Raw genomic sequence first — 15203 nt, forward strand, 5'->3', positions numbered from 1 at the left:
ATGACAGCACACGAGTGATGTCTTGCTGATGTGAGATATCCATGTCAATCAGCCAATGAAGGAACATTCATCATCCTCTGGCTAATGCTCATTGATTGATCCTCTAAGGATAAAAAGCTCCTGAGAGGCACCACTGAGGACATGGGAGGCAATGTGATTTACTTTAAGTGTTCCTGACAGATAGTTGCCTCTATAGTGGCTACAACTCTTTGATACTATAGAGTGCTCTCACACAATGAAATTGATTGCAATGTACCAAAAGTACTCAAGAGCCTCACATTATAACAGTGAAGGCTCCCTCGAAAAAAAACTGACACCTTTATTCAAGTCGTATACAGACAGCACATCTGAAGGAAAACAAAAATATATATCAAAAGCTATCAAACAAATATGTTTTACGACTAACTTAATAAAGTGGAGAACTGCTTGATCGTTAATTCTTAGAGTCTATATACTGTAGTTTCGTAAGCTTCAAAATCAATTTAAAAAAAACATTAGTCTTCTGAACAATAGTTAGGTCTACAACCACATTATGTCAAAAAATTGACTTCATTAAAGAAATTATATATGTTCTGAGGCAAATGATTGAAAATCAATCATGAAGTGTGCAGAGGCAGTCAAAGATGACAGATGACTACTACAGTATGTTCCATACTTAGGTGATAGAATCATGAAATGATAAAACTGCAGCCAAAACTACACTGAAGTCAAACCTAAACGTGGTACGGTCCATACCTGAACATGTCGTGTTGGCCTCATCTTCATTGTTACCACAGTCATTTGTTCCATCACAAAGCCATCTTTTAGGAATGCAGCGATTGTTGCTGCATTTAAACTGATCAACAGGACAGGTGTGGTTGTCTGCACAAAGTTCAAAGAGTAAAAAATCAACAATGTAAATAAACAGGGCTAAAATGTAATAATATTGAAGGAATGACAACAAATGTTTTGAGTGATGACCCATTTTTTTTATTGTTTATTTCTTGCCTCAATCTTAATCCAAATCCTTTAATAGTGGGTATATCTAAATTCAAAAATGTGACACCCTTGAACAAAACTATTACACTGATTAGGTACATTTTTTTTACATGAAATGAGAAAAGTTAAACAGAAGAATGCTCCTGAAACTGATGTGATGCAATAATTTACTCTAATAGAGTTGTTGGCACAAAGGAAACATTGTCTACTTACTGTTGTGCAGCAGTGTTACATAGCATTGTGTCTTTCACCACATTAACAATTTTTGCCAGATTACAAAATGCAGATGCCACACAAACAAAATAACGGCCCATTTATTTTTGATATACCCTGCCACCTGCAACTTAGTCATTTTGACAGTGAAAGTGATGATCAGGGTTACACCATATTGTTATTGTAGGGGTGTGTTGCTGCATGGACGTAACTTAGTGCAAGACGTTGTTGCTACTAACATTACATAGTCTTTAAAATGGGTGATAAAACGGCCAAGTACATGACAATGTATATTGAACCCTGACATATTTTCTGTGTTAACTCATCTTTGAAAAGGGTGAGAGAAAGGCCAGGTACCTGATAACTACAGGGTAGACCTTTTTTAAGTTTAATTTCCCGGTGGAGGTAATCACAACAAAATGAAAGTCGAACAGACAGTAGGTCATTCAAAACTGGGACCCTACTGCGCCTGGAAATGGACCCAAATATGCAGCATTTTAATATTGTCATTGTATTTATGGTGACACCCACTTCTACAAAGTATCATCCAATCAATGGGACACCCTTTTTTTTTTCTGAGGATTGTGTCAGGCCTCTTAATGCTTCACTACATCTTACTATTAATATTGTCAATAATACATTTAAAGTATAAATCACTTTATCAGTCCTATGTGGAAATAGGTGCATGTTCACAGCATATATTTACAGCTTCTTAGTGGGACTTCATCAAGGTCACAAGCCAACTAATCTTGTAGACTGGCTCCACTAGACTTTTGCTCACAGCTTCAGTTTTCACTGTGATTACATTCTGGAAACTCTGTGCGCGTTAGTGTGAGCTCAGCCACTCTAAAGGGCAGGCCAATCAGCGACCAGTGTCAGTGGCTCATTGCGATGACGTTAAGGTCAAGCGTTGTTTTCTAAATGTTTCGGTGCATACCGATTGGTTAAAGCTACTCTTGTAGGTTTAAAATTAACCCGAGGTCTACGCCCAGTAGGATGCAACGACTGCAAACGATTCCCTATGAAGCATACCCAGACCCATATATTCACACGGAGAATTAGGTTACCAATCTTGTGCTGATACACCAGCAAACCATATTAGAAACTATAAAAGGCAATGATATTTTAGTGCGTTTACAATCTCACTCATATTTCTCCTTGGTGGTTTGTCCTTTAATTGAGACTAATGAAGTCTCCTTAACATTTTCAGAATGATCTCAATATTTTTGTGTGCTTTCATGGCCTTGATTTTTGTTTTGTAAAAATGTCTTTATAGTTTTACTTTATGAAAGTCACTTCAGTGGAAGTAGCAGCCAAACTCCTTCTTTTCAGTTTTGTCCTTTTATCATACATTGACTATTAAAATGCATTAAGCCTCACCACTCATACATTATACTAAATGAACAAGCAAATTGCTCTGCATATTGTACTATAATTGACACTACTAAGACAGTGGCGGAGGAGTTTGGTTGGGATCTAATGTATCAATATCTCAATGTCAGATACTACAAGAAAGTACAAAGCTAAGACCAGTTTTTGAGTAAAATGAGTTCTGTAATCATCACTGCTTCCACCATGTAAACCTAATTTTGATTTAACAGGTTGTATTTGTATGAAGGAAAATTACTCTTATGGCCCCAAGAGACCAACCAATTCCCTGAAGCATGTGGAATTACTTTCTGTATTTAAATTGTAATGTTGCTCAGCCTGCTCGAACAAATGCTCAAGACTCAGCGCCCACTAAAAGAAACCAAATTTGATGATTATTAAGTATATGACATCCCAGCAGAGCAGATAATTGATTTTTCAATTCTGATCATCCTGGCAGATGATTACATTATGGTACTTTGCTGCTACAGCTTTCTAAAAAAAAAAAAAAACAACGCAGCATGCATGCATCTAAGATCATGTTTATCCAAGTGATTTCTTAAAGAGCAAAGTCACTACAGCGAGAGCAAAACGGTAGACAGCAATGCAGAGGAAGAACACTTTACAGCTTTCCTACAGTGACATTTAGGAACATAGGAGCTGACAGAAAGAGCGAATTAGCCTTAAAAAGCACAGGCTTTTTCTTGCTTGGTGTGGTGCTGTGCATGTAAGCGTATTCACGTGTTATGGCCTCTACGTGACGTATTGTATATTTACACTAGCATGCGGTGTGTTTCCTGCAGACTAATTTTAAGATGCTCACAGCAGCTGTGGCTCTCCTCGTCGCTTCCATCCAGACAATCATCGTCTCCGTCACACTTCCACAAGGCCCGTATGCAGCGATAATTGTGGCACTGGAACTCATCACTTTTACATCGCTCTGGCTCTAAACCACCGCTGGAGCCTTCTGGGAGAAACAGTGGTGAGACAAATTCAAATTGAATGGCGTACCTTCAATGAAAAATGTGTTTAGGTGAAATTATTGGCACAGCAATAATAGCCCAAAAAACATGTTAATAATGTGTCGTGACCCAATGTGAAAGAACTGGGACTTGGTTTATATTTCTGGAAACCTTTGGGATCATTTCCTTCCTGTATTTATTTGTTTATTAGCAGATTTGCATGTGAAAAGATAAGGTTATTATTTGATCTTTTTCCCATAGGATGAAGCCAGGATTAGAGTATACTGGGACAAAGATGATCCTAGGCCTCTTGTTCCGTCTGATTCATTATGTCCTCCTACCTGCACAGGTGACATTGTTCTTCTCCAGAACCTGGTTGTCAGCGCAGGCACACACTCTGCCTCCTGGGATGGCAAGGCAGAGGGTACCACAGCCGCCATAATTCACACTACATGCGTTGTCACCTGGGGAAAGAAATACCAAATACAGTGAGGTGTCCAGCTCATTTAAAGCTACATTTTCTAAGCCCAGACTGTTTGTTGTTTTGTCTACTTTCCCACATGTTCAGGAAACATCAAAGAGGTTCAGTCATTTCAAATTCTGCAAAATAAATCATCTCGTCGATACAAAACTAATTTCCTGCTTTGGAGAGACATGCCCGGTGCATGACATGTGATCTATAACCACACGTCTCGTGAATTATTGGGAACGCTGTGGGTGAAAGACATTTGACATTTTTATCAGTCTGTGTGGAATAATTTGTCTCTCTGGACAAAGCTGACATTCTCCAATGGAAAAAAGTCACATATGAAGTTAAGGCATTACACACCTTTGTCACTTTCATTTAGCACATAGCCCAAAGGCAGTGCCTGAACCAATGAGATAAAGCTTTTGGTTTTGTAAGAGCCAATCAGTAAAACTCAGAGTACCGGACAGCCAATTCATCTATTCAGTGACATGAACAAAAGAGAAATGTCCAGAAAATTATCTGCAGTGTGAAAGAGGCTGTGCAGAAAGTATGCAACAATTTATTAGCGTCATATGCCTGGAATTTTCTCCTGAAAATACACAATCTTAATGTTCTTGTACAAAAAAAAACCTTGTTTTGGAAATGCAAAAAACTCATGCCACACTTTTAAAACCTTGTCCTTGGAATGTGTAAAATAAAATGTATACCTTTTCAGCAACAGCAATAAGATCCCTTGACTATGGAGCATCTGTCTGAACACTGTTTTTACATGCCTGTTATAGGGTCACACCAGTTCTCTGCTGACAGGCATATCAGATGCCTCTCCTATCTGCTCTTTTCAGCATCCTAACACCATGAATCCATCATAATTTGTTACAGAAGTGAGCAGATCTCTCCAAACCACGGTCACCTTATTTAACTTCGAAAAGCAGAGCTCGGAGTGATTTGAAAGCCACTGTCACTGCTGATCAATGCACTGGTTTACACCATTAAATTTAAGACCAGTAGGCATATACATAACTCTCTGGTGTAGAAAGCATATAAAGTGCTCTCTATTCGGGATAGGGGTAAGGGGATACAAATGCCGGAGGTTGCAGTGCAAAACAGACACTTTCTGTATTAGGGAAGTCACGGTTCAGCAGCACTAGATAAGGACTAAATGAAGGGAAAGCAGCCAACCTTGCTGAGTCTGTGCATCATAGACGCGCAGGCCAAATAGTGGTGGTCTCTCACTCCGCAGCAGAGTGACATCGCCCGTGGACAAGTCCAGCTGGAATACTGAAGCATTCATGTACTCCGTCCAAAAGATGAAATTGCGATAATGAGATATTCCAAATGGATGGTTCAACTCTTTTCCGCTGTACACCACCTGCAACAGCAAACAGCAAGCATGCAGTATAATCAAAAGATTAGGAGAGCCACGGAGAGAAACCATCAACAACAGAAAAATTAATCATCTCAAATAGGGGTTGAGCTGTTTGAATATGGGCTTAGAAATTATTTGATCACAGTATATGATGAATGTGATTCAATTTCTTTGCACAAATGTATCCTCACAGAGCTGTCTGCTTATAATAATGTTTGCTAGAATCGTGGCATTGATTAAATAGCATTTGCAAATAATTCATTAACTTAATATGCCGCTACAACTACAGTTGACAGGTGCAGTTGGGGATGAAGGGATGTCTTGCTGGCAGTTGTTGTCGGAAGAGGAGCAGTTTGAAATATTCTCAGTGCTTTGCAGATTAGCATGATTACTAGTAAAACATATATAAAAGCAGGTTTGAGCCCTGTTTTTCAACACTGATCTCACACTTAAGATGGATATTATTTTAATTCACAGTTAATGAGGTTTTAAATTTGTATTTGTCCAAAATACCTACAATCTTAGCTCAACAATAGGCTGAGAGGTGCCACCTGTGTGGACTGAGACTGGAAAAAGGAGTCTATTGTATTATGACCATTGGTCTTATTATGACCTGCAGGCGAGACTCAATTTAACCTCTCTCATCTCTGTATCCAGTTTCAAAGAAAAACTTACTGCAGTTTTTTTTTTCTTCAAGTTTTTTTGCTACAACGTAAATTTCATTCATTACATTTTCTGTGTACATGTATCTTATTCTGTGATGTGTGGGCATTAGTTATTACTTTCTAACACTTGTAATGTCTTGTTTGTACTTTATTGTTTGTATCTAATCAACAAGCTCCTGATATGTAACTTTGTTATTGGCCGGGTTCCCAATAAAAATAAATCGTATCTGTTTATTACTTGTTTAAAAGAAAATGTAAACGTTCTCTGACTATTAACTGAACATGGCAACAATATAATGTACAATTAACTGAATTCTAACACTTAGAGAGAATATGAGAAAAACTTGGAAATGCATATTTAACCAAAACATGACTGTTTAATTTTTTTTTTTCAAATCTTACATGAGATGTAAGTTCTGCAGTGCAAAATACATAATATCTGTAAGTACACAACTGTGTTACTTAGATTAAAATAGACATGATTATTCTGAGTTGTATATTCTATGGAGATCTTAAATTCCACTTATATTAAAATCTCACAAGCTGACCAACTCTCAAATGACTACTGAATGACACATTAACTGACTCCTACAGATAAGTTTGCCTCATTATGTGTGATAATTTGCCACCTGTCAAAACTTACCATTCTTCCTGTGCCGTTCAGGTGAATTTTCTCAATGTGATCATAGTAGGCATCACACCAGTACATGGTGCTGGTGCCGTGGTCCAGTGTCAGACCGTTGGGCCACAGCATGTTGGACGTGACAAAAATGCGGCGGTTGGATCCATCCATCCAGGCTTTTTCTATCCGCCCTATGCTGTCATTGACCTCATCCTCTTCCCAGTCTGTCCAGTACATCCAGCTATCAAACAGGAGAGACACAGATACAATATAAACACAGCAATTATTGCACTAATATACTAACCTGAGTCACTGTCTTAGATAAGGTGGCTCATGCAGCATTATCAGTAGATCATAAACTACTCCAAACCAACACTGATCAAATCTCACCTTCAAACTACGGAGGTTCAGTTTAGCTGTCTGATCCTCATTCATCTCTGCCCTTACTTCCTGTCACGCTGGTGTTAAATGGTTGTGCTTGCTGCTCCCTCTACCACCTTCCACCTTCTGTCATTTCTTATCAATCGACACACATGTAACAGCATGTTGCTCTTAGCGTTTCTACAAATGAACTATTCCACATCACGGTGAAATGTGTCGCGTGAGCTTTGTTCTGGATCCCCACCGGAAAGGATGAACGTGCTCTCATGCCGAGTGTTTCATACACTGCTTTAAGTAATACAGCAAACATTATAGAGAAACACAACCTGTACTGACAAATAAGCCTTGGTTCAAAAGACTGGCTTTACCACCACACAAAGAGTGTTCCCAACTGAAGTAGAAATAAACCGCAATCCGGATTTCCCATATGTAAAAAAATAAGCAGACACCCAAGGTTTGACAACATCCTTGTCAAAGGAATGTGCATTGTAGCCTAAGAAACTAATCAGGCTTATCAAGGTAAAGATTCGCTTGACTGCACATCAAGGCAAAGTTAGGTGTCTCATATTCCCCACCAAAAACAAGCGTTCAGTCTATCTTGCGTGTGCTGAGACCGAAACTCTCTGTGGGCCCGTGGTATCTGAAACATGATTGGGTCAACGATTTGACGCAATCTTTTCTGTTGTAGCCAAGCCTGAGGGATTTGTTCCGTTTGAGTGTTGCTGACTGAGCCATGTGCCCCCCCGTTATTCATCAATGATAGCGGTCTGGCTAAGGGAAGACGAAACAGAATGGGATATGGAGGTGAATGAAAACTCCCTCTGTCTCGAAGTCATCTTTACGACCCCATGAATTATTCACACCACACTCGCTTCACACTCACACGAGTGCAAACATATGCCTACATACAGCTACACATACACAGACACCATATGAGATGGACACCAATGAGTTGCAGTGTCACATAACAAGAATGCTAATGCTACGTCCACTGATCTGAATAAAGACTCAATATCATAACAGATGTTTATCCTTGTTCCAAAGTTTCCTTTAAAACTGCAATGATGAGTTGATACAAAAAATAATCATTAAAGTAATTTTGTAGGAAAAATGGCAAAAAAATGTTTGAGGTTGCAGCTTATAAAACGTGACTATATTTGTGTTTTCTTTCTCCTCAATGATCTCAATATCTTTAAGTTATGGATTGTTGGCTGGAAAAAAAACAAGACATTTAAAAACATCACCTTAGACGTTTTATTTTAATGCAATCCTCATTCTATGTTCAGAGGGACTATACATGACCTTACATGAAATATATGAGATGTAAATTGTGACAATAAGTGATGATCGTCACATGGAAAGGTAAACCTAGCTCACCAGATGTTGTGAATACATGTATGACATTAAGAAAGGTGTGACACTATTAAGTTGACACTAGCAGTCTTTATCATGTCAACAGACACAGACTGGAGGTGGCAAACAAAGCAGAAAATAAGGTCTTGAAAATGCAGTCACGAAATCATCTGGAGAGGTGCATCCATTTCACCTGAAAAGACCCTTTCAGCAAGGAAGATAGAAATCAAAGGACTGTCAGGTTCGGGCTGAATGCACACTCAGAAGCCCAAAACTTGCTCTTCTAATCATTTGTGCTGTCAGTGGGAGGGTTGGAATAAAACTTTTTAATCCTTATACAAAAATGATATGTTGCCACCCCCAACATTGCTGCTACAGTATATGTCAGGGCTGAAGCTTTGATTTAAAGGCCAGAATGATTTTTCCTCATTAGTCTCAGAAGTTTAAAGGTCCCATATTTTATGCTGTTTTTGGTTATATTTTACGCTGTTTTTTTCAGGCTTGATAACCCTAAGAATATAATTGAATGGTTTTCAGTACCAAAAGCCATCTCAATTTAATTTGACATCTTATGTCTTCTCTACCAAGAACAGACTGTTTTGTCTCTGTGTCTTTAAGTCGCTTTGACATCACTGATCCTCTGTTCTGATCTGAGGTTTACGTCGACAGAGTGGCCACACTGTGTTTCCTTCCAACAGTGAGCTCTGCTGATTGGACATCACAAACTTACACAAGTCAAAACTGCTTGTCCAAAGAGCACAGTTGCTGAATATGAGCTGTGTGCATTTCTGGTTGACTGGGTGTTTTGACACCTTCAGTATTTATAGCTCCTAGACCTGCTTTATAATCAAAAAATAATTGAAAACCTGAATTTTTCCAATATGGGACCTTTAGGGCCGTGCTCTCATTGCACATGTTTTTCTTTTTTTTTTCTTTACACATGGCATGACACTGATTTCTTTTTTTTCTTTTTCTTTTTCTTTTTTTTTTGGGGGGGGGGGGTTACAAACAGCGTGTTTTTATCACTGTAATAAATGTCCATTTTATTCCATATCCACTCTGCACCACTGTGACATATAAGACAGGACTTTTATACTAATGTTCGAATTAGTATCATTGTAAGGCTGGAGAACGAGACACAATAGAGGACAGAGAGCCAAATTGTCAGAAATAAGGGGAAAGAAAAGAAATCGATACGAGGTACGAATAAGTTTTGGTTTTTGGTTTGGTGCACTGCCTACTGCAGTGAAACAGCTGTGTATTGCAAAATGTTTGGAACAATCCCTTGAGGCTTGAAAACTAATCTCTGACTGCTATGGATTTGGTGAGTGTTAATACGATTTAAGCCTTAAAGTGTTAATCCTTAAGATCCATAAGACACTCAATGAATTTGAGTTTTGCAGCATCAACTCTGTATGTTAATTACCAGCTCTGCTGGCAGGGTCTTCTATATATGAATCTGCTCTGAAATGCTAAGGAGAGGATCTATGCAAACTACACAGAATAATCTAATGGATTAATTGTGGTTAACGAGTTGGTTGTTGTGGAAGAGTTGCTTGTTTATTTTCAATCTGTAGAAGGCTGTGAGGGGGTGGGGGGTGGGAGGGGGGTGTCAGAGAAACACTAAATGTTCTTTCAGTTTAACCATGTGGGTTTACCCGGTGGTCGTAGGCTACACTCCCCACATTTAGTCCCAGTAAATGCCAGCTAACACAGATGACTTCCAGTACTTACATTTGAAGCAAAGCAACACCAATAGACAAAATGGCCCAGTGTTTTTTCCTAACTGTGACCAAAATTTATGTATTTATGATAAGATGTGAAAGAGCTCAAAACATATCGTTAGAAATCTGGATAGGATGAATCATCTAATGCCACACCTCTTTCTTTATGGTTCATGGACAACATCGGTTGTGCTTATCTGGCTGTAAAAATTGATGAACGTTTTTAAAAACTGGTATCTGATGCTGCATGGCATATTTATTTACATCAATTTAAGGATTTCCATGCAATTTTAATTGAATAGACCCCTAAAATATTGTTATCATAACTTTTTGGTTGTTGTTTAACTACTGGTTGTCAATTTTACCAGACGTTTGCCTATTGCAGTTAATGAAAAACAAAAACAAACAAAACGAGATACATCCATGCAGCTACATGAGAAATGAGTCAAATTTTCCAATCCATACATAATTAATGCCCATAAAGTTTAGCAGCAGAACTAACACACGATCCAAACCTGTTGCTAAATCCATTCAAGATCCGCCTCAACCTTTACTCATTATAAAATTGGCTTGATGAATAGTCATTATCAGGGAAAATGAAGTGTCACCAAAGTACTGTGGGGAAACACCATGGTTGCTTGGAATAACAGTGTGTACTTTCATTCATCATTCTAATTTAACCAAGATGCAACAAGATCCACAATATGATGGTACTTTGAGTTCTATGCAACACACCAGTGAGCTAATTTGAGGTAATCAAAAGCATAAGTGCCACATTTTTTTACTCTAAGAAAATCTCCACACCCGATTTATAGATTTGAGTGGCAAGATAATTACTTTTTTCATTGACTGTCAGAGCTGAAAGAAATTAGATTGGAAAATACTGCAACACGTAAACATGTTTTTTCTTCTGCTATTGTTTTTTAACCTTTCTCATATATCACTGAAGACTGCCTGTTTGTATTTAATTATTTCAAGCCCAAACTTGTATCTGTACCCTTGCAACAGAAGTAAACATTTTTACTTGAAACAACTAGCTGCTGGCAGTGTTTTTTTTTTTTTTTTTTTGCTTGCCTGACCTGTTAAGAGGATCAACCACGATGGCCCGGGGGTGTGACATATTCCCTTCCAACAGAGTCTTCCTGGTCTGGGAGGCTCTCTCCAGCCTGGCCACGCTTATGGTCTTCCTGTATCCATCGTTTGTCCAATATAAATTATTCCCAATCCAGTCCACGGAGATTCCTTCGACATTGTCAAGTTCTACAACAGAATTAGCAGCACAGAAATCAACAGAATCCCTGAATACAAATTGTATCTCATTTTAACTTTTCCAAGGGCTGTATTAAGAAAATTTGTATGCAGAATCATGACTTTGATTGGTTCTATAAACGGCAATATTTGTATCTGTATTTAAACTTATTAGAAATGCAATTATAATGCAGTTAATATCAATATAATTTGTGTCCAGATATCCAGTAACTTCCTTTGATGTTTTGTACATTTATGTGGGCAACAAGGCATTCATTGATAAGAAATGATGTTGTTATTTAGTGACATTAAATATATTTAACACTTTTTTGTATTATTCTAAATTATAAGGAAAACTATATTTGCGTAAATAATAAATAACTAAGTGTTGTCTGACTAAAGTCTTAAACGAGAATAGTAAAACAAATTTTAAAACCTTTTTTTTGTTTTTTTCTTAAAGTACATTTGAAGTATGTTGAGCAGATTAAACATGAGCAAAACGGCTACAGCATTACATCAATTTCACAGGAGGAACCCTCATAAGATTGTGGAAATAGTTGCTGAAATGCAACAGTTAGTATAAACAAACATTTAGACCTACCATCTTTGAGTATTGTCTCTCTGCTGTTTCCATCTATTTTTTGCCGCCCAATAAGAAAACTGGTGGTGTCTGCAAAGTAGATGTGTCCCAGTTCTGCGTGGTAGTCAATGGCTCGCGGGTTGACCAGGTCCTCAATTGGCACCATGTGCTCATCACTGGATTTGATGTTCATATCCAGGCCTCGGATGACCCCGGGACGTCCCTTACCGTAGAACAGGAAGAAATCGTTTTTGGGCTCTAAAAGCAAGAATGGACAGAGCCTTTTTTACTGTTATTGTCAATTAATTGGCCTAATTCATCAATGCTGATCCTAGCATTAAACCCTTTTATTGGCCACATTGTTCTTATATGGTTGCCAGAGCCTGAGCCATCCATTCACCTTAATGGAGCCAGTAATCAGTGCCAATGACTATACTCGCCACCCTCAATCACACTCCTGCTACAAGGGTGCCTTTCGAGTAAGAGGAGAAAAATGCTTGAGCAAACAGACAATCGCAATACTTACCTTGGCTATGAACACTATTTCTGATCTAAAATAACATGGTGTCTGGATAGAAAGGCAAACAGAAAGGCCTAGAAAGCTGAGGCAGCTCCTCGGCGGCCCGCCAGCCACTCAGGGGAGTGTATGTTCTCGAACCCTTTGGGATCCTCTGGAGAGGAAAGAGGAGGAATGAAGGAGGGCTTCCATTGAGAGAAGCAGACCTCTCCTCGCTCTCAGCACCTACCCAGGAGACTGGGATGCTGGGGGTGAGGACCACACATGCCTCACTTCAATTTATCATTTTGTGAGGGAGAAACCAACTACCCAGGAGACAATTAAGCATTGCAAGAGACCCAGATATCAAACCCCACTGTGACTGCTGTATGAAAAAAGACTACCATTTAACACAAAATCTCATTATGCTTAGGGAGGTGGAGAGCACGAGCAAGAGAGAGATAGCTGGTGTCATCAGAACATATATGAGGGGGGAATAAATCAAATGTGTCACGCCAAGCCTCCCAATGCTTCGTTACCCCGATCGAAATGTGGTGGGCCCTCAAATTGTGTCATCAATTTGATCTTCTGCTTTTATTGTCAACTACACAATGTCCAGCAATTGATCAGAACAGCCAACAAATGCAGACAAACTTAAAACCTCATCATGGCAATAATCAATCCGGGTCGCGGCAGGTTGATAGCGGAACGTCACTCTCAAATGGGTTTGTATTCATCAGCCGTCGTCTTTATCACTGACTGTCTAAGGCTGTGCATGGGTGGAACACCCTCAGCGCTAATATGACTCATGACCTTTACAGGCACATGACAATATCAAAAAGAGCAGCGATGCAGAAAATCCTTTTCAGGGATAAATCAGGATTCTTAATGAGTATGAGCAAAAAGCTTTACCAGTGAAAATCTTTTGGGGCAGTAGTTCTTAACTTTGAGGTTGGTACCCCCGGGGGTTCATTGGAAGCTTGCTAAAATACGTTTTTTTTTTTTTTTTTTTTTTTAAAGCAGATACAAATATAGTAATTGCAGAACTCTTGATGACACAAATTCCTTTGCCAGTTGTACTACAGAGATGTGGAGCAATTTATAATCGTTGGCTGTGTGAAATCTCAAGATGCTGACAATAAACGATGGACAGCAGAGGGAAAAAAAAAAAAAAAGCAGACGGTAAGACAAAAAGTACCCAGTGTATGGCTTTACTCAGACCTTGGATGATGGTGATCAAGGACCACCACCAGCAGCTGCTGTGTAGAATAGTTTGTAGAAAAGTTATCTTTCTGTTTTTGTAGTCTAACAGGAGCTGAGGCTCTAGCTTTTAAAAAAAATCTGCATGCTGCAAAAATTTCAGAAGAAAAATGGCTTATCGCCCCTTTTTCCTCCATCGCTCTGCTTTTGGCTTCCGTGCAGGTCTCCTGAGGATTGTGATTCTGCTCCCAGAGAGGGAGCAGAATCCAGAATTCCTCCCGCCACTCAAACCAGTGGTCCTTGTGTCCCACCCGTCTCGGGTGTCGTGGTCAAAGACACGCTATAGTCTGTACTGGAAGACCCTGTCCCCCCCCGGAACCTCCACCTAAGCAACGCTCTCCTGGCAGCCTGCTCTGAGGGCTGACAGACTTGACATCAGGGTTCACATGAAGGCTGGTGTGGGGTCCCTGTCCTGTGAAACCTGGTCCTGGCCCGCCACTCAAAACCTTAACCTTAATCCCACCTTGGTCGCCCTTCGTCAGCCTCTGGTACTCCACTGTCCTACCACGGCTTGAAGAATATCAGTCGACTGAGGGGTCTCTGACAGATAACAAGACTTTTAGTTAGCAGCCCTACAATATGCGCTCCTGAGCTTAACTCGCCAGATGCAGAATGTGGGTATATAAACCTGCCACTGGCCAACTATCTCAGGAAACATTATTCTTCTCTTTTTGCTATCTCAGTCTTACCTTTTTCAAAATCTCTGTTGCTGCAGTAAACAACAACCTCAGAGCGAACAACCTACACACTGAAAATAACGAGTTTTGACTAATATTTGGATCATGCAACGAGGCGAACCTGCTTGGTTCTTTTCTGTGTTTTGCAGGGATTTAGTCTCCTCACAGCCAAATGTTCCGCCAAAACAAGTTCCCTCCTGATACCATTTTGCGAGGGTACCATTGCTGCATGCAGGGCTTTACGCTGCCCAAGATGATTTTGCCTTGTTAAAAGAAATACAAACAAGCCAGAGAGGTTTTTTTTGCCCCTGTGCCAGAATGATATATGGGTGCAGCAAGACCATTCTCCAGCACTGGCACAGGGAGGTGGAGATATTGTAGGTCTGGCTGTGCAAGGTTTAGCACTCCTAAACTTCCCTGGGGCTGGGAGATATTTTCATCTTCAAAAGGGAATTACACTTGTAAAAACGTCAAGAACCACTGCTTCTGATCAGGATTTGTACGGAATAACTTTCTTTAAAAATCACAATTATGCATCTATTCATATCCAAGGAGAAATATGTACTAACTTTTACAGGTCTTTCCATCGAAGCCCAGGCTGTAGCCGGTCCGACACCGGCAGGTTCTGGACTTGTAGCTGCCACTCAGAAGGCAGATGTGGGAACATCCACCTGGCTTTCCATACGAATCCAGTTCACATGCATGACTCCTGACTGTGGATACAATCACGATGGACAAAAGAAATCTGTGTAAGCAAGTGAAGCATCCTCTTTCTGATCTACAACAGACCATAGCTTGTTGGTCATAATGTGGGGTCAACGCCGACACATACTTGCACATG

General features: G+C 39.6%; 1 protein-coding gene across 7 annotated transcripts in view; it reads right to left on the reverse strand.

Moving 5' to 3' along the window:
- The window catches only part of lrp1bb (low density lipoprotein receptor-related protein 1Bb), a 257657-nt gene that overhangs the window by 114061 nt on the left and 128393 nt on the right, over positions 1-15203 (reverse strand). For 5 of the 7 annotated variants that reach the window (XM_069154744.1, XM_069154739.1, XM_069154743.1 and 2 more), the window contains 8 exons: positions 14932-15075; positions 11951-12187; positions 11181-11361; positions 6665-6884; positions 5170-5359; positions 3863-3985; positions 3383-3526; positions 736-861 (listed from right to left, as the gene is read on the reverse strand). In XM_069154744.1, coding sequence (XP_069010845.1) covers positions 736-861; positions 3383-3526; positions 3863-3985; positions 5170-5359; positions 6665-6884; positions 11181-11361; positions 11951-12187; positions 14932-15075 — 1365 coding nt within the window. The remainder of the gene's footprint in view (positions 1-735; positions 862-3382; positions 3527-3862; positions 3986-5169; positions 5360-6664; positions 6885-11180; positions 11362-11950; positions 12188-14931; positions 15076-15203) is intronic. The other 2 variants (XM_069154740.1, XM_069154738.1) reach the window with 1 other exon arrangement.

This window comes from Embiotoca jacksoni, unplaced genomic scaffold, assembly GCF_022577435.1.
Source record: "Embiotoca jacksoni isolate LCO1_2020_lvr unplaced genomic scaffold, fEmbJac1.0.p SCAF_2, whole genome shotgun sequence".
NCBI lineage: Eukaryota > Metazoa > Chordata > Actinopteri > Embiotocidae > Embiotoca > Embiotoca jacksoni.